Below are 27075 nucleotides of genomic sequence, written 5' to 3'. Positions count from 1 at the left end.
TGGTGAACCCCTGACCTCTCTGAGCTCCTGCAACGGGAAGAACATTTACAGGATGAGAGTAGAGACAGTGTCTAGGAAAGGCCTGTGGGATAAAACATGGTGGCTGCTGGTGAGAATATGAAGGTTGTTAGCTGTTGTCTCTCCACATCCACTTTTCAAAATCACTGTCGTGAAATCAATAAATTCCTCCTGTTGCTAAGCCTGGAGCTGGCCACATAGAGTCCCACGTGAGAAGGAGCTCTGTCCTGCGGAGCTCTAGGGATGGGCCTCGGGGCACATACTGAAAGCTGGGCTTGCTCTGTCCACACTGTGGCCATGATGTGCCCTGTTTCCTGATCAGCGGTCACACCCGCCTCAAATTGGGCCCCCCTTTCGGCTACCCCGAAGGACCAGGACGTCGCCTGTTCCTTTGAGTACTCTCCCTCATCGCTGGTAACATTGCTGTGTCCCACACAGCAGCATTTGACGTCAGATCATGCCCACATGGCCTTCAAATGGGACTGCCCTCCAGTCATGGTTACGCGTTGAGGGAACAAACGAGTGGAAGCCTGCTTGGGCTCCGGGCTCAGCGCACATGCCCAAGTTGCCCAGCTGGGGCCACTCCGTGTAGGACAGGTGTGGCAGCGTGCCATCCGCATATTCGTTTTTCCCTTCGCTGTCTGTAAAGTGAGGAGACCAGCGTCCAGGCCCAGATCCACCCTTGCTTGGAGGGCGCGCCTGCCGAGGAGAGGGAGGCTAGCTGCCTTTGCGTGTTGAAGCCGTGAAGGGTCCTGTCGGTTTCTTGGTTCTTAGCACCTTGGCAGTCAACTGAGTGCCTATTTCCCAAAGCCCAGTGTATTAGACACTAGAGCCGCTCATGCTTTAGGGACGCTTACTCTTCCCCTGATTTTCACCAGCTTTTTTAGAAATCCCTCCATGTGAACATATGATCTCAGTACAGCTTCAGTGCAAGGCTGCCGGCCCCTCCTGCCCCCTGGCCATCTCCCCAAGCCCCCTCCTGTGCAGAGAATCTAGAGCTGCTGCCGGTGGAACAGTTATCTCTCAGCAACGGAAGAGAAGCACCTGGCGTCCCCATACCTGGTTCCGGTCCTGCCGCAGCCCGGCTGCCCTCTTAGGGCGGGGTTCTCCCTCCACCGGGGAGCAGCTGCCTGGACTTCTCTCGGGTTATAGGCCTTGCTTGGAACAGACATGGGCATAGGCTTGCCCTTTGGGTCAAGTACTTGGTCTGAACGTTGAAGCGTGGATGTTTCATGGAATGGATGAAAGCGAGTGGATGCTCTGAGCAGTCTGGCTTTCCCTGTGCTTCTCAGTTACGGCGTTCTTCTTCCAGCAGTCAAAGTTCTGGGAATGGCTTGCGTTGGGAGATGAAAAGTTTTCATTTTAGAGGGATGTAGCCATCACCCCAGTCTGCTTCTGCCGCTTCCTGTTATCAAATAGCAAAAAAAACACACCAAAAACGAAGAAACAAAAACCCCGAAAGATGAAAACCCTGACTTTGCAGGCATGTGTCGCTCTCTGCCCCTTGCCCCCACTCCCAGACTCCTCCACTGATCTGAGCACGTCAGTGAGAGTCACAGGCTTCCAAGCACTATGCCACGTTCTTGGCTCCCGACAGGCCATAAGCAAGTGAACTCAGAAGTTTGGGCAGCCGGAGTATTGGCTTCTCAGGGACCTGCTTGCCTGTTTCACTTCTCTGTAAAGTAGGTGGGGCTGGGCAGGAGGGGGTTTCCACATGCCAGCCCCGGGGACCCTGACCTGGATTTCGCGTGCTGTAGAGCACAGGTTTGAAGCCCTGGAGCGAGGCAGTTCTGTCCCCTGTTCAGCAGCTTCGCGTGACCCGCAGCTCTCAGAAGGAGGTGTTCTCTAGCACCTGCCTCCCTCCCCCTCCTGCAGGAGCCTGGAGGCTTGCTCCCTGCTCTTTCACTCTCCCTGGCCTTCACCTCCTTTTCTGGGGCTGAGTCTTGGCCTCCCTGACCCCTGGATACCTTCTGCAGACCTCTGAAGGCCCCGTGGCTTTTCCCATGCCCATTGCCCATCCGGCTTCTGCTCCCAGCTGGCTGACGAAGCACCTTTCCCTGAAGCGCTCAGGAGGCTGGGGGTCAGTATGGAATCCCCCAGTGCAGCAGACCTCGCCGAGCTGCTGTCGTCCAGTCCATGCCCTTGGGGCTGCCTGCCAAGGGCCACCTTGCCCTCGCTCCTTAGGGTCCAGGCTGGCCAGCTCTTTGTGTTTGCAAATAAACTAATTAAATGGGTATACAGTTTCTAAAATAACGACCCTGTATGTTACTGTTAAAAGTTTCAAGCAGTGCAGAAAGCAGCAGCATTATGAAGCAGAAATTGGTAGTGCCCTTCCAGAACTTTCCTCACTTATTCGGATACGTGTCTTCCTGATGCAGGACCTGTGACATGTGAGGTCACCTCTTCCCCGTTCACTTCAGCAGCTTGGCTTCTATTTTTCAGCCTTTGGCACAAAAAATGAGAAATTTGAGATTTCCTTTCTCAGCGTTTGGACTTGTTTTTTAAGGAAGGCGGAATGTGTAATTATGATTCCCACCTTCTGTCTGGCAGATGCGTGCATTTTTTAGAAAAGGTGACAGGGTGGACCTGGCTTTTCGTGTCCCTGCGCCTGGCGTCTGTGCCCGGGCTCCAGGCAGGAGTTGAGAACACAGTCATCCTCAGCCATCCAGTTGAGATGGTCAGATGGCCCTCTGCCCAGAGTAGCACCTGGCCTGGGACTCTGCATAGCTGGGGCTCCTCGGGTGGGGCAGCTGTATTGAACAGGTGGCCTTGGGAGCGGAGGCAGCAACACAGGCTCCCCCTGGCCCCTGTGGGTGTGTGGCCCAGTGGCTACCAGGGAACAGGTTTTGCAAAGAAACGACTGGCTCCTTGTCTTGCAGGGAGGGAGGGGGCAGAGCTGGGAAACCTGTTGGCGGGTCTGGAGTCATCTTATAATTGACGGGAGTTACTTTTACACTCTAAAATGAGAGATTTCCTTAGTGCCAGAGAAAGTACCCATTTCTCAGAAAAAGAAATCAAGGCCAGACCTGTCTGTTAAACTTCTGGCTCGTTCTTCTCTTCATTTCCTTAGACCCGTCCCCCACCCATCCTCCCATCACTACCTTGGCATGTTTCTGCTGAGGTCTGAGGAGTCCTGAGTATCTGTATTTGTATTCATGGTGGAACCTGCCCAGGAGTTAAATCATAACTGCTTTTCTGTTGTTGGAACTGCCCTTTTGTACTTCCGGTGATGGCAACCCTCTGATCTCAGCAGAATTAAATATACTGCAAGTCAAAGGGGAAAACATCGATTCCATAAACATATAAACAATAGTCCCTAAGAATAACCAGTTGGTAAAAAAAAAAAAGAGCATATTCTTCTTCCTCTCGTCTCCCTTTTTTAAAGTAGGGTTTATTTTTTAGAGCAGCTTTAGGTTCCCCAAAATTGAGCAGGAAGTACAGAGGGTTCCCATATACCCCTGCACCCCGTGCACAGACTCCCCCAGGATCAACACCCGCACCAGAGCCGTGCATTTGTGAACCACCAGTGAACCGACACTGACATATCATGACCACCCAGAGCCCAGAGTTTACACTTCACTCTTTTTTTTTTTTTTTTTTTTTGCGGTACGTGGGCCTCTCACCGTTGTGGCCTCTCCCGTTGCGGAGCACAGGCTCCGGACGTGCAGGCTTAGTGGCCATGGCTCACGGGCCCAGCCGCTCCGCGGCATGTGGGATCTTCCCGGACCGGGGCACGAACCCGTGTCCCCTGCATCGGCAGGAGGACTCTCAACCACTGCACCACCAGGGAAGCCCTTCTTACTTTTTTTTTTGAATTTTATTTCATTTTATTTTTTACACAGCAGGTTCTTATTAGTTATCTGTTACAAATCTGTTACAAATTAGATACAAATTAGTGTATACATGTCAATTCTGATCTCCCAGTTCATCCTCCCCCTACCCCGCCCGCCCCCCCTCCTTTTCCTGCTTCGTGTCCATATGTTTGTTCTCTACATCTGTGTCTCTATTTCTGCCTTGCAAACCGGTTCATCTGTACCATTTTCCTAGATTCCACATATATGCGTTAATATACGATATTTGTTTTTCTCTTTCTGACTTACTTCACTCTGTATGACAGTCTCTAGGTCCATCCATGTCTCTACAAATGACCCAATTTCGTTCCTTTTTATGGCTGAGTAATATTTCATTGTATGTATGTACCACATCTTCTTTATCCTTTCGTCTGTTGATGGACATTTAGGTTGCTTCCATGACCTGGCTATTGTAAATAGTGCTGCAATGAACACTGGGGTGCATGTGTCTTTTTGAGTTATGGCTTTCTCTGGGTATATGCCCAGTACATTTCTTACTTTTAAGCCAAGATGCCACTGTCTATCAACCAGAAACTCCCCTCATTTATGGACTTCAGGAGGACAGTGACAGTATATGGTTCCAGTGAGCACTGTTTCTGAATCACTCAAGAAAAATCAGATATATTTCTGGGGAGCTTAATGGTTGGGATTCTAACTTTTAGAGACTCAGCCCTCTAGGTGGCAGGAGAAATTTAACAAACAGTGCACCATATTCTGACTACCACCTAAGAGTGTTTATTGTTTATGGTTACATACTAAGGGCATGATTAGAAACGCTGTTGCAGTAGTTTTATGTAATCTTTGAACTCTGGGAAGAATGAAATGAAAGCAGCCTTTAAACGTGATTTGCTGGGCCCTTGCTGTGTATTAGGAGACCGTTTGTGTGCCTTGGTTGACTATACTGATACGCAGAACGTGATGCTGCCTGCTCCAAAGTTGGGTGGGTGAGAGCCAGCCCAGAAATCCTTGGGCTCCTCGTGACGGAAGCCTGGACCCTCGTTGGTTTGGTACAAGTCCTTATTTGGGGATGATGAGAGCCACCTAGCAGTATTCATTGAGGCCACCTTGGCAGGTGGGGTGGCCTGGGAAGACAGAGGTGGGTCCCTGAGCCTGGGAGGTCGGCAAGTGCAGCCTGTGTGGCCAAGTGTCCCCAGTGTGAAGAGGCAGTCAGGTGTCCTGCCTCAGGCAGTCAGGTGAAGGACTGAAGTAGGTAAGCTGCCCAAGGGGAATGGCTGCCTTAGAATTACCTAGGGAGTTGTTGGTTTTCTAAAACTAAGTCAGGTGGGACCCACAGATTCTGCCTATTAAAACAGCACTCTAGATGATTCTTTTTTTTTTAATGTGGGAGTCTTGTCCTTCTAAATGAACTTGTTAATTCATTTGGTGGAATCTTTTTTTTAATTAATTATTCTTGGCTGCGTTGGGTCTTCGTTGCTGCACACAGGCTTTCTCTGGTTGCAGCGAGCAGGGGCTACTCTTTGTTGTGGTGCACAGGCTTCTGCCTGTGGTGGTTTACTCTTGTTGCGGAGCACGGGCTCTAGGCATGCGTGCCTCAGTAGTTGTGGCACACGGACTCAGTAGTTGTGGCTCGCGGGCTCTAGAGCACAGGCTCAGTAGTTGTGGCGCACGGGCTTAGTTGCTCTGCAGCATGTGCGATCTTCCCGGACCAGGGCTCGAACCCGCATCTCCTGCATTGGCAGGCGGCTTCTTAACCACTGCGCCACCCGGGAAGTCCCTAGGTGATTCTGATATACAGCCAGACCTAGAACCTCTAGGCTAGAGATGCTCTTCAGAGAGTCTTGAGTCTGGTGCCTGTGAATGGCGCCAGCGTGGACCCAAGACCAGTAAGGACCCAGGAGCTGGTCATCCCCTCTGGCTACCTGGGACAGGTATGCCAGAGAGAGGGCATCTGCAGGAAGGTGCAGTTTGTTCAGGTTGCAGAATGGTCCCTAGCCTGTCCCTCAGAGAGGCCCAGAGTGGAAGCGAGACTTTCAGAGCGCTGCAGGGGTCTCAGAAGTGTTTCTTTTGACTGTTGGAGGAAAGGTGCCGCTCCCCGTCTGCGGGCTGCTAGCGGCCTGGCTTTGTGTAGGGGGAGCTCAGAGCTGCTCTGTGACGCCCGTGCTCCTTGCCCCACTTGCTCAGGCTGACCTATGGCCGCACTAAGGGACACCCGCTGTGGACAGTGCCACTTACAGGTGCTGTCCACCTCACACGCTTGACACACGATGAAATTCACCGGCCCCAAAATTGGAAAGAAAGTTATAAAAGAATAAATGTCCCATTAGTCTCCAACTTCATGAAGAGGAAAGGCTAATATTTATAACATTTCATGTTTGAAATGAATTCTAAGTCCAGAAATTTTCATTTTAGAATAATTTTGGAACAGTCCTGACTTTTACAGAGGAATCAACCAATTATAGATGAGTTACTTGTCACCAAATAATTTCTAAAGCAAAATTACCAAAATCCTTAAAAAATTTAAGAGTAGCAGTTACATTTAGTGTAGAATGTAGTGAATTTCAGCGTGTCTGATATTGGTTGCAGCTTGTGGTGTGTTCGGGAATGTTTAACATCTGGCTCCAGGGCAGTGAGGGGAGCAGCCCTGATGTGGAGCACGTGCTGGTTGCCATGGAGATGCTCCCCCAGGGGCTGTCCAAGCCCCCAGGTAGCTCACTGCATCAGAGCCGGTCAGGGAGGTGCGGTGACCCGGTTGTGTGGTGTTATAGATGCACTTTCCATCTTGCAGGGGCAACAGATGTAAGTAACCTCAAGAGCACAGATAATAGCAAGAGGGACTAAAGTCATTAGGAAACGATGTTTTTAGCATTTGTTACCTTTGTCAGGTTTTTTTGGGGGGGGGAGGGGACACTTTTTTGAAGAATGGATTTTAATTTTTGGAGCAGTCTTAGGTTCCCAGCAAAAGCGAGTAGAAAGTACAGATTTCTGAACTACCGCCTACTGTCACACATGTGCACCCTCTGCTACTACCAACACACGCCCACCAGAGTGGAAGATTTGTTACAATGGATGAACCCACACAGCATTTTTGCCCAACATCCATAGTTTCCACTGGGGTTTACTCTTGCTGTGGTACGTTCTGTGGGTTTTGAGAAAAGCATCCATCATTACCGCGTGGTACAGAGTATTTCACTGTCCTGAAAATCCTCTGTGCCCTGCCTACTCAGCCCTTCTTCTGTTCAACCCTGGTAGCCACTGATCTCTTTATTGTCTCCATAGTTTTGCCTGTTCCAGGATGTCATATAGTTGGAATCATATAATATATATAGCCTTTTCAGATTCTTTTATTGTGGTACAATATTCAGAACATAAAATTGACCGTGCTAACCACTTTTAGGTGTACAGTCAGTACGTTCACCGTGTTGTACAGCCACCACCACTCTCCACTTCTACAACTTTGCAATCCTGATGCCGTTTTGCATCCAACTGCCTGGAAAGCCTGTGCTTGCCCCCAACGCTCTTTGTGGCTGGAGTGTGCAGCCAGTGGCTGACATCAGAGCTTCAATCACATTTTTGTTTGGCATGTTTATTTTTGTTAAGTGCTTTATTATTATTTTTTTTATGAGCTCAGAATTGCAGAAATCTAAGGAATTTGCCCCTTGACTCCGTTTCTTGCTGGAGCAAACAAAAGATTATTGACTTGACACCAAGTTGGGGAGAAATCACAGTGCACCCCTCTGTCTGCAGCCCCCTTGGAATTTCAGCCTGTCTGGGCTGCAGCCACTGGAGCCTGCTGGCTCACCAAGCTCCAGGCTACATCTTTCTTCCTCAGTCTTGCACTCATTCATCTTCCAAAGCCAAAAACCTTCTTACTGTGTTCTTTGCAGATTTCAAAGGGACTCAAGCTGCATAATTAACATTCAGAGGATCGATCATATCCCATGAGAAAGGGTGTCCAGCTCTGGTGTGTCCTGCTTTTGGTCAGTGGTCCTGTCCCCTTCTCTGCCTCTGCCCGCCCAGTGAATCTCCGCACGCCTCCTCTGTCCCCTGAGGTGGCCACTGGGCTTGTCCACCACCCCCCCCGCCACCTCCCCATAGAGGGGGCACATTTACCAGTTGGTTTCCCTTTGCCCTTTTCCACAGGTCCAAATCTAGAACAAAGGGAACATACATTCCATCAGCCTCCTTTATTTTTCCCATGTGAAAACAAAGTCCTTCTTGTCTTATTGCTTCTAAGAGGAACTTAGAGGGTCCTGAGATCACAGAATTTTAAGGACTTTCAGGTCATTGAGCTCAACTGCGCTCCTCTCCCACGCCCTGACCACACACACAGAGACCTGGATGCAGGAGCCCCTCAGCCGAGACTCGTTAACTCACATTTCTGCTTTTGGAGGGACGCAGTTTGTAAGCTGAGGAGTACACTTGGACTTAACTGAGGTTCCCAATGGGAGCGTAGTGGCCCACGTTCCCTCTCATTTTTAAAGTTTTGCCTGACAGCCAGGAGTGAATAGGAGACATAGCTTAGAGGCCAAGGCTGGGGATGGAGTTGGTACTGAAGGAAGTGGACCCTCTGCAGAACTCCGGGAGGGGGAGGGGAGCCAGGTAACCTAGCTCTGGGGTTAGGGAGTGCCTCTGGGCGCGAAGACATCATGTACCTGGGGTGCTTTATGCAAGGACAGTCTCAGTTCAAAATATTTTATGCCATTTTCAGTCTGTATCGCCCAGGATGTCCCAGTTTTTGGTTCAGAAAATAAGATTCCTCAGCAGAAGCTGGGCACACGTGAGACATTTGCTAGTATAGGAATACAGCTGGAGAGTTGGAGGGGTGGCCTAGGAAAGGCGATCTTACAAACCTGTGTTCGGGTCACTGGATCCAAGGTCAGACTCTCAGTGACTGTTCGAAGGGCTCCTTCTCTCCTGTTCCGCTTGTGAGGGTCGGAAGGATTTCAGAGTTTTCACTATAATTAGGCAGCTGCATTCAGTTGGCATTTTCTTCACTGACAGGCTGGTCACTGCCTTTCAGATCTCTGGTAGGCACTTAGGGGGATGGCGGGGGGCGATGCTCAGACAGTTACAGGTGTTGATTGGCAGATAATCACCCGGCCTCCTTTTCCTCTGTTACCTCATTTTATCCTCACAACAGCCCCGCAGGGGCAGCGCAGTTCTCCTTTCACAGATGAGGAAACTGAGGCTCAAAAGGCTAAGTCATCTTCCCCTGGCCGTGTGGCTAGGCGCTGGCAGGGCCGAGACCTGAGCCCGGAAGCCCTGTTTCCTTTCCCCTCGGCCTCCCTGTCATCGAGTCCGTCCTGGGGCTCCCAGGCATTCATCGAATGTCCATTTGGCAGGGGACGGGCGTACCTGGCAGCCGCGGCCAGCAGGGTGAGGGGGGAGCCAGACCAAGAAGGTCAGCACGTTCTCTGCAGAGCGCGACAACTTCAGGCTTGTTTTGAGCCGGGACTTGGGATTCTTCTTGCTGAAGTTTGGTTCCCCCATGGCCTCGGGTGGTGGCTGTCTGCGCGGGGTCCCTTTGGGTTTGGATTTCAGATTTATTCTTGAATTTTTATTTCAGGACATAACTTGGCAAGATGAGCACTCTGCCCCTTTCTCCTGGGAAACGAGGGTAAGTTGGGTTAAATTTAGATTTGTTTGTCTTCTTAAAAAGCGTGGCGTCCTTAGGTATTTTCCGTTCAGCCCTTGGTGGGCTCAGACGGCCGCGGGCTGCGGGTGATGCGCCCCCTGCCGGTGGGAGAGGAGAGGTGGAGGGGCGGGGCCTGCGCCGCGTTGGGCTTGGTGATGGATGGAAGCGTGGCGGTCGGCGCCCCTGTCCTGGGAAAAGCAGGGGCAGCCCCTCGGGGGGCTTTCTCGGCTCACACTTCTGCCCACCAGCACTCAGTGCCTTGTTGGGGGCTCCATAAGGCAAAGCTTTGAGGGAAGCTTTTCTTGGCGGGGGGACGGGGTGGTTAAGAGCTGCGTTTATTAAAGTGAAATGCGAAGGGCAGCCGAGACGGGAAGGTGGGTGGATGTGGAGACAAGGCTGCAGATGCATCAGAACTGCCTGCAAGAGTCACCTCAAAGGCAGAGTCCTGAGGGAAGAAGGGAGGAGGGGAAGAGTGCCCTTGGTACCCTTTGAAACTGGAGTAGCCGGTGGATACAGATGTGCAAGCCAGCCTGGGCGCCTGATGCTGGTCCCCAGTCATTCGTTTATTGCTGTTAGTGTTATTGTTGCCAAAGTTGCTTAAAAGTATCAAGCTTAACGGGGTTTATCCATTTCCCCATTCTCCCTAGTTGTCCCGGTACAAGTGCATTAATAAGTAGCGCAAAATGACCAAAAGGCAGGTGTCTCAAACCCAAGGAAGAGAAGGAAAAAGACCAGGATTCTCTGAATTCTAGAACATTCTCTGCTGTGTGTTGGAGGGTCCTTTCCCTAATGGGGGTGGCCAGGACGGCTGTGTACCTGCAATAGGGCTTAGGCTTGAGGCTGGATCAGGGCTTTCAAGCCGTGACACTTGAAGGGGCTTGTTTCTTGGTTTTCCACTTGTTCCTACAGTTGCTCATCCTGGTAGAAACGGCGTCCAGGGGGCTGTAGGGAGGGTGGGTCAGAGCGGGATGCGGCAGTGGGGGGGGCTCTGCAAGCCACCTGAGAGGCCCTCAGGGGTCTGTGTCTTAAAATGAAGGATTTGATGAGGGCTCAGATGGATGAGGGCAGCCGGCGGCGTTGCCCACAGGCGGCGCGGTTGGTTAGCTGATTGCCCCGAGTGACGCGAGCCGCCCTAGGATGAGGAAGCCTGTGAAAGTTGAGGGGACCCTTACGTGAGAGTTGAGAGGTGGCTTTTGCGAATACGTGGCATTAATGCAGATGGCGTGCTCCTCCCGCAAGCACAGACTCCTGCCTTGGGGGGTCCAGAACGTCAGGTCCTAAACATCCTCAAAATAAAGATGCAAATGCCTGCATCCTGCGTGCGTGATTTTTTTTTTATTTCCGTGGCAGATTAATAACCTAGGTCTGCGCAGAGGGCAGGGCGAGCGACAACGTTGTGCCTGGAATTGGAGTCTTCTTCAGGATCTGGACACTGGTTAAGGGGTGGCTGAACCAGCGAGGGTGTCTGGGAGGCAGCCAGAGAGGGTGAGGGGCAGCCTGGGATTGTAGCTTCCGAGCTCCGACCCACCCATAAATCCCTTGTCCAGTGACAGGGCAAAGGGAGTTGGAGGTGGCTAGAAGGGACCTCGCCACAGTGACGTTCAGCCAGGGCCGTCAATACTCCTTTTATATGGGTTCCCCAGATGGGTAACTGACAAGCACTACAGTTAAGTCCCCTACGTAGGAACCTTCAGGTTACAAACTTTCAAAGATGGGAACCATCCACGTCAGGCGTGAGGGAAACTGCAGCTTCCTCCGTCTCCTATTGCTGGCGCTCCTTTAGCTCTACCGTCTCCCACCTCCTCTCCCTCCTCCAGTCAGTACCTCTTCTTGCCTGTTCACTCGATGCCAGCCCCTGGACGCCAGCTGTTGTCCTGGACTACTGTCCTTTTCAAGGGACTGTACTGTAAGACTAAACGTGTTATTTTTTGTTTGTTTGTTATGTGTTATTTGTGCGAAAGGTATTTTAAACCTGTTACAGTACAGCACTAGATAGCCCATGTGTTAGTTGGGTACCTACATACAACTCGTTCGTATGTAGGGGCCTTACTGTAATCCTAGGCAGATGGGCAGTCTGCAGCGGGGAGCGGACAGCCTCGGGGACAGTGGCCCGGAAGGCAGCACAGATGTTACTGGACTGGGCCCTGTGTTTGATGATGTCTCAGTGATGAAGACAGAGAAGTCGAATTAGTTAAAATGCCCCAAGCCCCAAGTCCATCGTGCCCCCCACGAGGATATCTACTCTCGTAAGAATTTACCTTGTTAAATGTTCCTGAGTCAGCCGTTTGTGGGATGGGATGTTTCATCTGTTATTACCTTGATGCAGATGACATTCTGGGGCAAGGATGGGGCAGCACCTGGGGCGGCTGCTGAGAATGAGGCTCATTGTGGGAACAGGTGCCGGGAAAAGGTCTCCAGAACAAGGTGTGCTGACCCAGTCCAGCACGGGTGTCCACAGACACCATCCAGGTCCCTTAGGAACCTGCATAAATTGAGAAGGCTTGATAAAGTTAAATCAATATGTGTTGCTCATTTTAATTAACTTGTTTGGTTTTTTTTTTTAGTAAAATGTATAGTCTTTGTGGCTCAGTTCTCAGTTTCATTTTTTTTTCCGTTGTAGTATAGTTACTTTACAGTGTTGTGTTAGTTTCTGCTGTACAATGAAGTGAACCAGCTGTATGTATACTGTATCCCCTCCCTCTTGGACCTCCCTCCCACCGCGCCCCTCCCCCCATCCCACCCATCTAGGTCATCACAGAGCACGAGCTGAGCTTCCCGTGCTATACAGCAGGTTCCCACTAGCTATGTGTTTTACACAGGGTGGTGTATTTATGTCAAACCTAATCTCCCAATTCATTTCACGTTCCCTTTCAATGAGAGAACTAGCTTATTTCATGAACAGGTGGGCTGTGTCCTCACCTTTTGATTTGAGCTCTCAAAATCACACTTATGTGATTTAAAGTCAGAACTTCGTAGGGGCAAAACAGAGAGCGTTCCAGAGAGCAAAGGGCCTTACCCCTGCTCTGTCATCAAGAGTCAGAGTTCCACCACTCGCCTCTCCCCAGCTGAAGTGCGAGTGCCCACCTCTCTGCATTGTCACGCCCTTCCTTAGGACTGAAAGACAGATGAGAACTTTGGAGAGCTGCATGCAGGAGCTGGGTTAGCCAGGGCAGGGTGGCCCTGACCTCCAGCTGCAAGGCTGGAGACTCTGTCATTTGATGACTCTGATGCATGGCAGGCACCTCACTCCTTCGCGGCTTGAAGCAGCCATTTCTTTGCTCTTGATTCTGGGGGTCAGTGGTCTGGGCAGGGCTCAGCCGGGCTGTTCTGTGGGCCTCGCCGGGGACCGCTCATGTGTCATCTGACGGCCGATGGGAGCTGGTTGCTCTAGGGTACCTTCTCTTCTGTGTCCGGTTGGGGCCACATGTGTCCAGCGAGCTACGTGTTGGTGGAAGAGTTCCCTCGGGTGAGGGTGGAAGCCGACAGGGCCTTCTGAGGCTGAGGCTTGGGAACCAAAGTATCCCCTCTGCTTTGTTCTAATGGTCAAATCGAGGCACAGTCCAGCCCGAATTTGGGGTGTGAGAACATGGATCGCAGCTGCTGATGGACAGTTGCAGAGAATTTGTGCCATTTCAAATCAAAGACTCCACGCTCTGGCAGCCCCGACAGCGGGTCGTTTCATTTGATTGTCTATCATCCGCTGACGTTTTTTTTTGAATTTTAAATTGTGGTAAAATACACATCCCATAAAATGTACCATCTTAGCTGTTTGTAAGTGTGCAGTTCGGTGGCCTTAAGTGCATTCACACTGTTGTGCAGCTGTCGCCACCATCCATCTCCAGAACTTTATCATCTTCCCAAACTGCAACTCTGTTCCTTTGAAGCCGAAAGCCCCCTTTCCCCCTCCCCCAGCCCCTGGCAACCACCCTTCTACTTCCTGTCTCTATGACATCATTCACTGATTTTTTTCAAAAATCCGGCGGACGTTGATTGTCCTTCTACTCTGGGACAGACGTTATGGTTAAGGCTCAAAGGTGAGTAAACACTTGCTCTCCGCAAAGATCCCAGCGTGGGGATGACGGTGCCTGGGGCAGAACTCACAAGGGGGCCACTTCAGCCACACGACCCTTCCTCCAGTCATGTTCCTTCGTTCACCTGACGCATATTTACGTACACGTTGGTAGATACAGTCTCATGCCTTCTGCAGCTATTCACTTCAGCAGACTTTTTTTTTTTTTTTTGGCCGTGCTGCGCGGCATGTGGGATCTTAGTTCCCCGACCAGGGATTGAACCCGCGCCCCCTGCACTGGAAGTGCGGAATCTTAACCGCTGGACCACCAGGGAGGTCCCCACTTCTGTAGACATTTAAGGATGGCCAACTAAGTGCCTAGCTCTTTCTCAGCTCTGACTTCTCAGCCACCAGTCGATCAGCTGAGGCCAGACCCCGGGTGATGACTGTTGAGCACAGAGCCGAGAATCTCAGGGATTTGGGATTTCTTCCCAGTTTTTGCACCTCTGTCTGGGCTCCTTCCTTTGGGCCAGCCCGTGGCCGAGGACCCCTGCAGAGACCTGCAGAGACCTGCAGAGCGTGGACGAGCTGGTGCTGTCTGTCCCTGAAAGGTGGCTCTGACCAGGAGAGGCCTCGATGCCGGGCAAGCACTGCCCGTTTCCTCAGATCCTGCTCCGTCTTCCAGCCTGCCCTCCCCTCCTGGGTCGCCTCCTGCCAAGGCCGGGCCAGGCCTGATGCCTCTGTCGCTCCGGAAGGGAGGCTCCGAGGCAGAAGTGCCCGTCCCGGTCGGGTGAGGTGCCCTTGGTCATCATCTTTCCCCTCATCCGTCAGTTTGGCAGGTGTGCTGGGGGCCAGGGCACCTGCAGGGCCCCACGGCGGAGTCCTTTCTCCTGTCCTGAGGTTCCACGGGGAAAACACTCAGCACTTGGAATGCTCCAGAGAGGGGAATCGGGAGGAGAGGATGCTTCGCGCTGCCACCCCTCTGGGCTGGTGGGTTTACAGGAGACCCCTGCAGAGGCAGGTCAGGCCCTAGCGCCGGGTGGCTGGACTCTGGGGACGCCACGCCCACCGTGCTCGCCTCCCCCCAGGCGGTCTGGATTTTCCCTTTCTGTCTACCCGAGTCCTTCACCCGAGGTTCGGCTGCCTCTTTGGGGATCGTAAGTCAGCTGGGTGGGGATCAGCTCCTTGATCTCCGAGGGTCAACACAGACCACTCCTGGAGTAGGAGGCCTCTCAGCCGCTCCTCAGGAGGAGAAGTAAGCCTGGGAGCCAGAGCGTCTCCGCGGGCTGGGGTCCACACCAGGGATCTGCAGGCACGTCAAATTCTCTCACCCAGGAGGTCAGCGTCGCTGCCCCCGCCGCGGGCCGGATGCCGGGGCTCAGAGGTGGCGGTAACGGGCAGGCGGGTTGAATCGAAGAAGAGGGATTGGAGCTTGGGTCTGTCTGTGGCTAACAGGCATCTCTGGCCCACGCGGAACAGAAGGGTGTTCCGTCGGGATGTGCGTACGTGGAGCGTTCCCTGGGTTCCCAGGTATGGCTCTGCCTGACTGTCACCCCTCACCGCCAGCCCAGAGTTTCTGAGAAACGCAGGGCCGTGGAGCCCCGCCGTGCTCCCATCACAGCATCGCTCCTGCTTGGGGACCCTCACGGAGACCCCCGTCTCTGCCCAGCAGTGAAGCCTCCCTCCCCCTCCCCCTGCCCCTCCCCCGTGCCGTCTCTAGCTCACCTTCCTGAGATCCAGAGCAGGCCTGTGGCCCCCTGCTCTGGACCTTTCCTGGCTCTTGTAGGTGCAGTGACCTGTCAGCTCCTCAGCCCAGGGCCCAGCCTGCTGCTGTGGCCCCAAGGGTCCTTCCCGCCGGTCTCTTCTCCAGCCCCACAGCCCTGCCCCATGGCACCGACCTCACCTGCCTCGGTGCCTTGCCCAGCCCCCTGGCCCCAGCCACCTGTGCAGGTCCCACCTGCCCCCAGACCCGGAGCAGATTCCGTTCCTGTGTTTCTCCCAGTTATTGTGACAGCCGGGCAGCTCCCACAGGGCCCCGATCTGTGCTGAGCACCTTGGGGGCATTTCCTCAGCTAATCCCCACAATGCGTGCTTTGACAGATGAGGAAACAGAGGCCCAGAGTGAGGGGGTGTGAGCTAGATGTCCCAGCCCAGCGCCGTGCGCTTCACCCCTTGCCGCAGCGTCTGCAACTGTCCCCCTTCTGTGTCCCCTCTGAGAAGCTCTGCGCTAGGCGGACACACGTTAATGTCACCGGTGGTGCTCTTTGTTGGTGCGTCTTGTCCCTGCGAGACGACAGGCACCTGGAGGGCAGAGGCTGCTGTCCTTCCCTTGTGGCCTTATGACCGCAGACTCCTGCACACCCACTGTCTGGTGGGTGTCTGGTGGGTTTTCCCCAGGCTCGTTGCCATGGGGCCCAACAGCTGGGCCCTATCCATCGTCTGCCCGGCTCCCTGGTGAAAATACAGGAGCGTCCTCTAGTCCCTGGGGCCTCGCAGTTAGGGGCGGGTGGTCCCCAGACCCTGTGCCCCCTGCCCCGCTGGCCTGGAGGGCCTGACACCCCCAGTCTCAGTGGCTAGGCCGTGCTGTCTCTTCCCCACCGGCTTGTCATCTACTAATTTTTAGATTCTAAGAGTTTTTCGTATCTTCCCCTCTTCTTATTCCTTTTCCTCCTTCGGCGGGGGAGGTGGAGGAGGGTAAATGTTAAATGGTTTGTGAATTTATTAGGATCTGCTCCAGTAAAGCTATTGTATCTTCTGACAATGTTTCTGCAGCCTTCATCTCAGCAGTTCAGACCCGCCAGAGGCCGCCAAGCCAAACAGTTAGTTTTGGTCGCCTGCACCCTCCTTTACTGAAATATCACACATTCCTCTCCAGTGAGTGGGACGTAAAAATAGACACTGGGCTCAGTTTTGGGCTTTCTGTTTTTAGAACGGACGTGGCCAGCTAAGACCCAGTTTCCCACATGGGGAGGCTGACACCCAGGCCCAGCTCAGTGTGTAGCCCTGGGGCTCCAGCTGGGGCGCCTGGGACATAGAGGGTAGCGCCGTCAGCATCGCTGTGAGGAGAGGAGAGGGCTTCCTGAGTGCCCCTCACTGTTCCGTCTCAGCCGTCTCGTGTAGGACCGCGGGCTTGAGTCCCCCTCCGGCTTGCTGTGCGAGCTGGGGCTGCTCTTCACCCGGTGCAGCCTCCTGGGCAGCCTGCTGTCACTGGGCCCCGCTCGGCGCAGGGCACCGGGTTCCCGAGAGCTTTGTCCACACCTGGAAAAACGGACTTTTCCCAGAAATCAGAAGATTGCACAGGAACTTCCTGACTTGCTAGCGTTCATCACAGGCTCCAGACGCAGCCCCCTGCTGGGCTGTCAGGTCTCGAGGCAGGGCTGGCCTCCCCTGGTCACTGATCGGCTCCAGTGTCAGAGGGCCCCCTTGCATAGCCTCAGGGCGACGGGGGAAGGTGAGGTCAGAGACCCCGTGGGAAGCACAGGCTCTGTGGGGGGGTCCAGGGGCAACACGGCGGCTGCGGTACATCCCTGTGGGGAGTGTCTCAGCTCAGATTCCACGCCAGACACCGGGCCAGGATGGGGCTTCAGAGTCGCGCTTACTTCCGGACGCAGACACGGCCCGCGTGTCCCAGCCACGGGCACCACGCCCCCGGTGACCAGAGGAAGGCGGGGAGGGGCCAGTGCCCGGAGGGGATCCAGTGGGAGTACTGCTGACCCCTCAGGAAGCTTAGATGCCTCTGACCAAGCAGAACAGGAGCAGAGCCCAGTAGCCTGCGTTTACTGAGCACTTACTATGTGCCGGGCCTCGTTCTAAAACAACAGCCCAGGGAGTAAGAATACTCCGATTTTACTAGAGAAGAAAAGAGTCCAGGCTCAGGCTGGGTCGTTGGTGGGTTTGCCCTTTACCGAGGAGCTGGCTCAGGGAAGAAGGTAGCTGTGGCTTCGGGCCAGTGAGCAGGAGACGCCTCTGAAGGGGACCTGGGGCTTAGGGCACCTCCCGGGAGAAAGCACGGGAGGGAGCAGAGGCGCCAGGCTGAGCCCTGGTCTGGGAGGTAAGGGGGCGGCCCAGGGAGGGTGGAGTCACCGAGCAAAAAGCAATGAAAGCTCTCCTAAAGCACAGAGGGAGCTGCAGTGCAGGTGCCACTTCTGTGTGACCTGGACAACAGCGCGTCTTTGAAAATGACCAGGAGCCCCTCTTCACCATGTCCTGGTCCAGTTTTGCTGGCGTTCTGGGGTCTTGGAGCCAAGTAAGATGAACTCTGGTCAGGAAAAAGGACCCTTTGCCCCTCTTCTTCTTTCTTTGCCCGCCCCTTCCCAACAGGCATGTGTTTTAAACACAAACCACAAACCTTTGCCCTTTGGGGCGAGGAGTGGGAAAGAAAGAGACCCTCACCAGTGCAGCTGATCAAGGAGGACTGTTTCTTAAAAGGGGGTTGTAGTCGTATTTTATTTGCAGAATGGAGATCAACACATGCCTGGGCAAAAAGGCTCAGCAGCTGACACACTAGAACGTTTTTTCTTCTGTAAGTTCTTGTTTTCCCCATTTTCACCCTGGGGCGCCCCAAACCAAGTAGCCATCCCCGTCAGCGTGGCCCTCTCTTCTACCAAGACGTCCCCCTCCCTGAGGGGCTCTCACGAGGGCTCCGGTAGCCCAAGGAGCCCTGAAAGCCTCCGTGGTTCTGTTTCAGGTTGTCACTCCAGCCAGCTAAGTGCTGCGCGGTGCCCTGATCGAGGGCCTGAAGCAGTCCTGGAACCACTGTGGCTGACTTCTCTCCCCAGCATCCCTGGCTCGGCCCAGTGCGGTCCTGTGCCTAGACTCATGTTCAGCCCAGCTTTCCGGGAGCTTCTCCCCACTGGAGAGATGGCTGATCCTAAAAGAGCCTAGTGTTTGACGAACCACTCAAAGTGTTTTCTTTACCCCGCAATTTCCAGATCAATCTCAACTCTTTTCTCTCAGGCTCAGTCCCCACTTCCAAGCTATTTCTAGCACTTTGCTTATTTAAAGAACTCATCATCTCTGTGCCCATATTCTCCCTGTATTTTATTGTGGAGTTTGGAAATATGCAGAGTATTGAGAATGACTCACTCAGAAACAGCCCTTTAAAAATCAGATTAGGTCACTGACATACAGAAGTCCTGCCACGTATGGGGATCGCTGGTGTTCACATGGACATCGTCCCCGGTGGCCACTGGCTTTTTAGGTGTGGTGTGATGCCCAGCACAGCTGCAGGCCTCGGAATCACTTGCTCCAGATTGAAATCCCAGCTGCTCTTAATGGACTAGTGACCTAGGACAATTCACTCATTTGCTCCAGACCTCCATTTTCTCCGTTGTAGAATAAAAACGTTTTAGGAGAAAAGCCCAACAACAAAGAAAACTGTGCCTGGTGCACTGGATGTGCTCAGAGTCTGCATTTGTTCTGAGCTCCAGCACCTGAACTTTGATGGTTTTTTTTTATTGAAGTATAGTTGATTTACCATGTTGTGCCGCTCTCTGCTGTGCAGCAGTGACTCAGTTATACACATACATACATTCTTTTTTTATATTCTTTTCCATTATGGCTTATCACAGGGTATTCAGTATAGTTCCCTGTGCTGTGATCTTGTTGTTTATCCATCCTGTATGTAATAGTTTACATCTGCTAACCCCAAACTCCCAGTCTATCCCTCTCCCTCCCCACTGGCAACCACAAGTCTGTTCTCTATGTCTGTGAGTCTGTTTCTGTTTTGTAGATAGGTTCACCTGTGCCACATTTTAGATTCCACATATAAGTGATATCATATGATATTTGTCTTCCTCTTTCTGACTTACTTCAATTGGTATAATAATCCCTAGTTGCATCCTTGTTGCTGCAAATGGCATTTTTTCATTCTTTTTTATGACCGAGTAGTATTCCATTGTTTATATGTGCCACATCTTTATCCATTCATCTGTCGATGGATATTTAGGTTGTTTCCTAAACATGTTTCCATGTTTTGGCTATTGTGAACAGTGCTGCTGTGAACATAGGGGTGCATGTTTCCTTTTGAATTACAGTTTTGTCCGGGTATATTCCCAGGAGTGGGATTGCTGGGTCATATGGCAATTCTACTTTTAGTTTTCTGAGGAACCTCCATACTGTTTTCCATAGTGGCTGGACCAACTTACATTCTCACCAACAGTGTAGGAGGGTTCCCTTTTCTCCACATCGTCTCCAGCATTTGTTATTTGTAGACTTTTTAGTGATGACCATTCTGACTGGTGTGAGGTGGTACTGGTGTGAGGTAGTTCTGATTTGCATTTCTCTAATAATTAGTGATGTTGAGCATCTTTTCATGTGCCTACTGGCCACCTATGTGTCTTCTTTGGAGAAATGTCTGCTAAGGTCTCCTGCCCATTTTGGGATTTTGGGTTCTTTGCTTTTTTGTTTTTGAGTTGTATGAGTTGTTTGTATATTTTGGAGATTAAGCCCTTGTTGGTTGCATCATTTGCAAATATTTTCTCCCATTCTGTAGGTTGCCTTTTCGGGGTTTTTTTATGGTTTTCTTTGCTGCACAAAAGCTTGTAAGTTTGACTAGGTCCCATTTGTTTACTTTTGCTTTTATTTCTGTTGCCTTGGGAGACCAACCTAAGGAAACATTGGTACGATTTATGTCAGAGAATGTTTTGCCTGTGTTCTCTTCTAGGAGTTTTATGGTGTCTTGTCTTATGTTTAAGTCTTTAAGCCATTTTGAGTTTATTTTTGTGTATGGTGTGAGGGTGTGTTCGAACGTCATTGATTTACATGTGGCTGTCCAACTTTCCCAACACCACTTGCTGAAGAGACTGTCTTTTTCCCATTTTATATTCTTGCCTCCTTTGTTGAAGATCAATTGACTGTAGGTGTGTGCGTTTATTTCTGGATTCTTTATTCTGTTCCATTTATCCATATGCCTGTTTTTGTAGTGATACCACACGGTTTTGATTACTGTAACTTTGTAGTATTGTCTGAAGTCTAGGAGAATTATGCCTCCTGCTTTGTTTTTTATTTTTTCCTCAGGATTGCTCTAGCAATTCTGGGTCTTTTATGGTTCCATATACATTTTTGGGTTATTAGTTCTAGTTCTGTGAAAAATGTCATGGGTAATTTGATAGGGATCACATTAAATCTGTAAATTGCTTTGGGTAGTATTGCCATTTTAGCAATGTTCATTCTTCCAGTCCAAGAGCATGGGATATATTTCCATTTCTTTGAATCCTTTTTTATTTCCTTTATTAATGTTTTATAGTTCTCAGTGTATAAATCACCTCCTTGGTCGGGTTTATTCCTAGGGTTTTTTTTCTTTTTGGTGTAATTTTAAAAAGCTTTTTTTTGTTTGGTTGGTTTTTTTTACATTCCCTTTCTGACATTTCACTGTTAGTGTAAAGGAATGCAACTGATTTCTGAACATTAATCTTGTATCCTGCTACTTTGCTGCATTCATTTATTAGATCTAGTAGTTTTTGTGTGGAGTCCTTAGGGTTTTCTATATATAGTATCATGTCATCTGCATATAGTAACAATTTTACTTCTTCCCTTTCAACTTGGATACCTTTTATTTCTTTTTCTTGTCCGATTGCTGTGGCTAGGACTTCCAATTCTATGTTAAAGAGAAGTGGAGAGAGTGGACATCCTTGTCTTGTTCCAGATTTTAGTGGGAAGGCTTTCAGCTTTTCACTGTTGAGTATTGTATTGGCTGTGGGTTTGTCATAAATAGCTTTTATTATGTTGAGATATGTTCCCTCTATTCTCACTTTGGTAAGAGTTTTTAATCATGAATGAATGTTGAATTTTGTCAAATGCTTTTTCTGCATCTATTGAGGTGATCATGTGGTTTTGGACTTTTCTTTTGTTAATGGGGTGTGCGTTGATTGATTTGCGTATGTTGAACCATCCTTGTGAACCTGGGATGAATCCCACTTGGTTGTGGTGTGTGATCTTTTTTATGTGTTGTTGGATTTGGTTTGCTAATATTTTGTTGAGAATTTTTGCATCTATATTCATGAAATATATTGTCCTGCAATTTTCTTTTTTAGTGGTGTCTTTGTCTGGTTTTGGTATCCGGGTGATGGTGGCTTCATAGAATGTCTTTGGGAGTGTTCCCTCCTCTTCAGTCTTTTGGAAGAGTTTGAGAAGAATCAGTATAAATTCTTCTTTGTATGTTTGGTAGAATTCACCTGTGAAGCCATCTGTTCCTGGACTTTTGTTTGTAGGAATTTTTTTTATTACAGATTCTACTTCACTTCTAGTGATCAGTCTGTTCAAATTATCTATTTCTTCTTGATTCAATTTTGGTGGTCTGTAAGTTTCTAGAAAGTTGTCCATTTCTTCTAGGTTGTCAAATTTGTTGGCATGTAATTGTTCATAGTATTCTCTTATGGTTTTTTTGTATTTCTGCAGTAACAGTTGAGATTTCTCCTTTTTCATTTCTTATTTTATTTGGGTTCTTTCTCTTTTCTTCTTGGTGAGCCTGGCTAGAGGTTTGTCAATTTTGTTTACCCTTTCAAAGAACCAGCTCTTGGTTTTGTTAATTTTTTCTGTGTTTTTTTTAACCTCTTTTTTTTTTTTCGGTATGCGGGCCTCTCACTGTTGTGGCCCCTCCCGTTGCGGAGCACAGGCTCCGGACACGCAGGCTCAGCGGCCATGGCTCACGGGCCCAGCCGCTCCGCGGCATGTGGGATCTTCCCGGACCGGGGCACAAACCCGTGTCCCCTGCATCGGCAGGCGAACTCTCAACCACTGCGCCACCAGGGAAGCCCCTAACCTCTGTTTTATTTATTTCCTCCCTGATATTTATTATTTCCTTCCTTCTGCTGACTTTAGGATTTTGTTCTTCTTTTTCTAATCCTTTCAGGTGACAGGTTAGTTTGTTTACTTGAGATTTGTCTTGTTTTCTGATGAAGGCCCAGTCCCCTCCCCAGGGTCTGACCCCCGAAGCCTGAGCCTGAGCCCCCAGCCCCCATCTGCTCCAGCAGTGGAGCAGACAAGCGCCTCAGGCTGGGGAGTGCCGGTCTGCACAGACCCTCTGTGCAGGTCTCCCTCTGCTTTGCCCTCTGCACACCTGTTGCTGTGCTATGCCGTGAGGCTCTGAATGGGCTTTGATGTTTTCTCTTGGGTTCTATTTCTTATAACCCTGAGCTTCGAGGCAGCCTGTGCTTGTGTTTGGAGCTGGAGTTCCTTGTGGCCTCATCATCTTGAGGAGAGACCTGTGGCCATCAGAATCTGGGCTTTTAGGAAGAGTCTCAGCCAGAGAGAAGTGAAGGCGTATGCATTAAAGTAATAGAGAACCATGTTAGCACAGTTGTAAATTATACTCAGTGACAACACGGACGCAGTGGCTGCAGTTGCTACTCTGATATAGCTGGCAGCATTAGCAATCAGGGCAGCCCCTGGCAAACAAATTTGGTATGCACCCAAAACCACAATAAAAGAAAGGTTTAAACCTGTTGTAGTTTGGTACTTCACTTCCGGAAATCTGTCTGAAGAAATTAACTCCAAATGGGGGAGAGCTGTATACATGAAGATGTTCTGGCAGCCTCAGTTATAACAACAGAAATTAAAAGCAGCAAACTGATAAAAAGAAAATGGGAAAGTAGATGGTGGGACAGCCACTCAATGAAGTATCTTGTGCCCATTTAAACTGATGATTACAAAGACAACATAACACCATTGATGACGCTTCTGGTTAAGTGAAGAAACGATACCCAAAATTATATGCATAACAGAACTGCAACGTCATAAAATACGTATCTGAGAAAGATTACACGAAACTACACAAACTAATAGAGATTATGGGAAGAGGGAAAGGTTATGAATGATTTTTTTCTAATTCCTCAAATTTTAGTATGTAGTTTTAATACTTTTATTTTTAAAAGAAGAAGAGGAAGGGAATGTATGAGGGAGCAGAAGTGGAGGGGAAGAGAGGAATGTTCCAGTTTAATTTGAGAGATGCCTGAGGCAGCAGATTGCTCACTCTGCAGGGCTTGGGGACGCCACCCTCCAGGGTGCTCCACTGTAAGGAGGCGTTAGGTTTCCACTCAGTGGTTTGTTGGTCAGAACAGCTCAGCCCTACCACTTTTAGAGGTCACAGTGGTTAGCAGCATCAGATCAAGGAAAGTGTTTCTGGGGCACTTGGATGTGGGGTGTGGACCCTGTCCTGCCCTCAGGGGTTCCCCACCTAACAGGGCCAGGACCAGCTGAGAGCAGCAGGGTAGCACCGAGGAGATCACGGGAGAGGAAGACTGTCTTGTCAGCTCGGGCAGCTGTGACAGATACCGCAGACTGGGGGCATCCAGTAACAGACGTCTGCTTCTCACAGTTCTGGGGCTGGGAGTCCGAGATCACGGTGCCAGCAGGGTTGGTCCTGGGGAGACCCTCTTCCTGATTTGCAGACAGCCGCCTTCTCACTGTGTCCTTACATGGTGCAGAAAGAGAGCATCTCTCGGGGCACTAATCCTGTCCTGGGGGCTCCACCCTCATGACCTCACCTAAACCTCCTAAAGGCCCTGCCTCCAAATACTAACTTCGGGAGTTAGACCTTCAACATGTGAATTTGGGGCACACAAACATGCAGTGTGTAGCGGGCGTGCAGGCGGAGTGTGGGATGGAGGCGTGGGAGGGGGATCACGTCTTTGCAGCCGCGCACAGGCCTGCCCTTGCCTTTCTTGGTTTAGTCCAGGGAAGCAGGGTCTGGCTGCTGGTTTTTCCTTCACCCTTGCTGGCTGCCATCGGTCAGGAAGGCAGAGGCCCGCGAGGTGGGGACTTGGTTCTGGGTTTTGACCCTCACTGCAGTGCTGTCGTGCTGACTGTGCACCCTTCCTTGTCACCCCCTGGGGGGCAGTCACCCTCCTCAGGAAGGGGCAGGAGTCCCTCCTGAAGAGGCGGGTGGGTGATCTGCCCACCAAGCAGAGGCCTTAGTCGTCAGTCAGATTCAGGAGTCCGAGCTGTTCGTAGCCTCCAGTGTGACAGGATGTGACAGCTTGCGCCGCGTTTCAGGGCTGTGATGGCGGACAGGCAGTGCCAGCAAATGGACAGCAGGCGGCGCTGTTGCCACTGGGGGGACGTGTGGGCCGGCACACCTGTCCCGTTGACCGCATGTGTCGCTCTCTTCTTTCCCTCCCTCCCCGCATCCCGCTAGAGTCAGATGGAGTTCAGCGTGTCCTTCTTGTCCATCCAAGAGCCGAGCTGCAGCACCTCCACCGAGCCCAGGCCGCTGTCCAAAGCCCCTCAGGGCTCGCAGGCCCTCCGACCTTCCCAGGGCAGCAAGTCCTCCAGCCTGGATGCTCTGGGTCCCGCCGCCTGGAAGGAAGAGGAAGCGTCCTTCTGGAAGATCAATGCAGAGCGGTCCCGGGGGGAGGGCCCTGAGGCCGAGTTCCAGTCGCTGACCCCCAGCCAGATCAAGTCTATGGAGAAAGGGGAAAAGGTCTTGCCTGTCTGTTACCGGCAGGAGCCCGCCCCGAAGGCCAGGGAGGCCAAGGTGGAAAAGTCCAGCAGCCTGCGCCAGGAGCAGGGGGTCCTGCCCAGCGTCAGCGTGGAGCGAGAGAGACCCCAGCCCGCCCAGGCCTGCAGCAGCCCGCTGAGCGAAGCCGCCGCCTCCGAGCCCGTGGGGGACACGGAGGGTGCTCTGTTCTCGGAACCCGTGCCTGTACAGGTGGGTGCCTTGCTTCCGGCCAGGGGCTCCTTCCTCCCGAGTGACCAGGGCCACCTCACGTGGGTGGGCGGACCACAGATGCCCCCATTTTCTCCTTCCTCTGCCATCCCTCAGAGGACTTCTGGGTTCAGGTCTGCTGGGTTGTCGCTCAGCTTGGCGACCAGCACACAGGCAGGAGACGTGTTCTGTGAAGCCATCTGGTGCCGTGACCTGTTTGCCTGTTCCGTGGTTGTGTCCCAGATGCCCACCGCCCTTCCCCAGTTGTGTGAGGGCAGGTACGGAAGGGACGCAGGGGGCAGTGAGCAGAGGACTCGAGGGGGAAGGCGGCAGTGTGGGTGGGACGCAGGGGCCTGGGAGGCTGGGCTGCAGTGTCGGTGAGGAAGGGACCCGCAGATGTCCCAAGGGACATGGGGGAAGTGGCTGGGACCCCAAGCCTCTGCCAGGAGAGCAGCCGTGCTTGTTTGGGGACCACGGGAGACTTGCCTCAGGAATGATGGGCCACTTCTCATTTCCATGCAAAACAGGGTTAGGTGTCCAGGGAGGAGTCCTAAAGAAAGGACTTCTTTCTGGGAACAGAGGGAAAGGAAGAGAAAGATGTGAGAGGTTCACTGGCTGCAGTGCCGTGTGTCGTGAAGAAAGAGCCCTACAAGAGAATAGGCAGCATGGGTGGCTTCTCCATGTTTTCCCAGTTTTGTGGAGCGCCAACTGTTGTCTTTACCAGCTGTTCTGCATTACTTGAGAAAACTCAGCAAAGAGAAGAGAAAATGAATAAATAAATAAATAAATAAATAAATAAATAAATAGGTAGGTGTATTTCAGAGGGAGGCTGTGTTTTGTTTTGTTTTGTTTTTAATAAATTTATTTATTTTATTTATTTTTGGCTGCATTGGGTCTTCGTTGCAGCACGCAGGCTTTCTCTAGTTGCGGCGAGCGGGGGCTACTCTTCATTGCAGTGCGCGGGCTTCTCATCGCGGTGGCTTCTCTTGTTGTGGAGCACGGGCTCTAGGCTTGAGGGCTTCAGTAGCTGTGGCTCGCGGGCTCTAGAGGGCAGGCTCTGTAGTTGTGGCGCACGGGCTTCTCATTGCGGTGGCTTCTCTTGTTGCGGAGCACGGGCTCTAGGTGCGCAGGCTTCAGTAGTTGCAGCATGCGGGCTCAGTAGTTGTGGCTCGTGGGCTCTAGAGCGCAGGCTCAGTAGTTGTGGCTCGTGGCCTCTAGAGCGCAGGCCCAGTAGTTGCGGTGCATGGGCTTAGTTGCTCCGTGGCATGTGGGATCCTCCCGGACCAGGGATCAAACCCGTGTCCCCTGCAGTGGCGGGCGGGTTCTTAACCACTGCGCCAGCAGGGCAGCCCCTGGCTGTGGGTTTTGTTGTTGAGCTGTGGTCATCCTCTGGGTGTTTCCTGGATTGGGGTTCCAGGCACGTCCACGCCTCTCTAAGCAGATGACCTAGTCAGTTGTCCTCCCGAAGAAGGGGAGCCCCGGGACGGGAGGCCCTCTGCCTTCCATCGTCCAGCCTGTCCCTCCTTTCAGGGTCTCCCTCCATCTTAGGCCGGCACTTTGGGCCCCTCCCTTGCCGCTCTGGTGCCCGGCTCCATCTCCGCCCTAATCTTCCTGCCTGGTGTTCTCTCTCCGACACTCCGCAGTGGGGTCCACTTCCTCCGAAGGAAGCATCTATATAAGCTACGTGAGGGTCTTCATTGTAACGAGATGCAGGAAAGCGTGTGTGTGGGGTTGGGGGCTGTGAGTAGGACAGAGCACCTGAAACCCTTTGAAAGAACAGATTACAGATTTACGGCTGCACGTAAGACACTGGTAGGAAACCAGAAAAAGGAACGTGTGCCTGAACGCCTTTGGCTTTTCGGGCTCTGGCTCAACCCAAGAGGCGGCAGAACTGGGCCTGGGACGTGCTTCAGAGGGAGCCGTTCAGCTCTGTGGCCTCTGCGTCAGCATCTTCTGT

At 51.7% G+C, this 27075-nt stretch overlaps 1 protein-coding gene across 2 annotated transcripts in view; it reads left to right on the top strand.

Moving 5' to 3' along the window:
* CUNH1orf198 (chromosome unknown C1orf198 homolog) overlaps positions 1-27075 on the top strand; it is a 33461-nt gene that overhangs the window by 2818 nt on the left and 3568 nt on the right. The window contains exons 2-3 of one of the 2 annotated variants that reach the window (XM_027094138.1): positions 9397-9447; positions 24609-25121. In XM_027094138.1, the coding sequence (XP_026949939.1) occupies positions 9397-9447; positions 24609-25121 (564 nt within the window). The remainder of the gene's footprint in view (positions 1-9396; positions 9448-24608; positions 25122-27075) is intronic. The other variant, XM_027094139.1, reaches the window with a different exon arrangement.

Source organism: Aethalodelphis obliquidens, unplaced genomic scaffold (assembly GCF_003676395.1).
Source record: "Aethalodelphis obliquidens isolate GAN/ISIS:26980383/991018 unplaced genomic scaffold, ASM367639v1 scaffold87, whole genome shotgun sequence".
NCBI lineage: Eukaryota > Metazoa > Chordata > Mammalia > Artiodactyla > Delphinidae > Aethalodelphis > Aethalodelphis obliquidens.
This window is presented reverse-complemented; position numbering and strand designations above follow the sequence as displayed.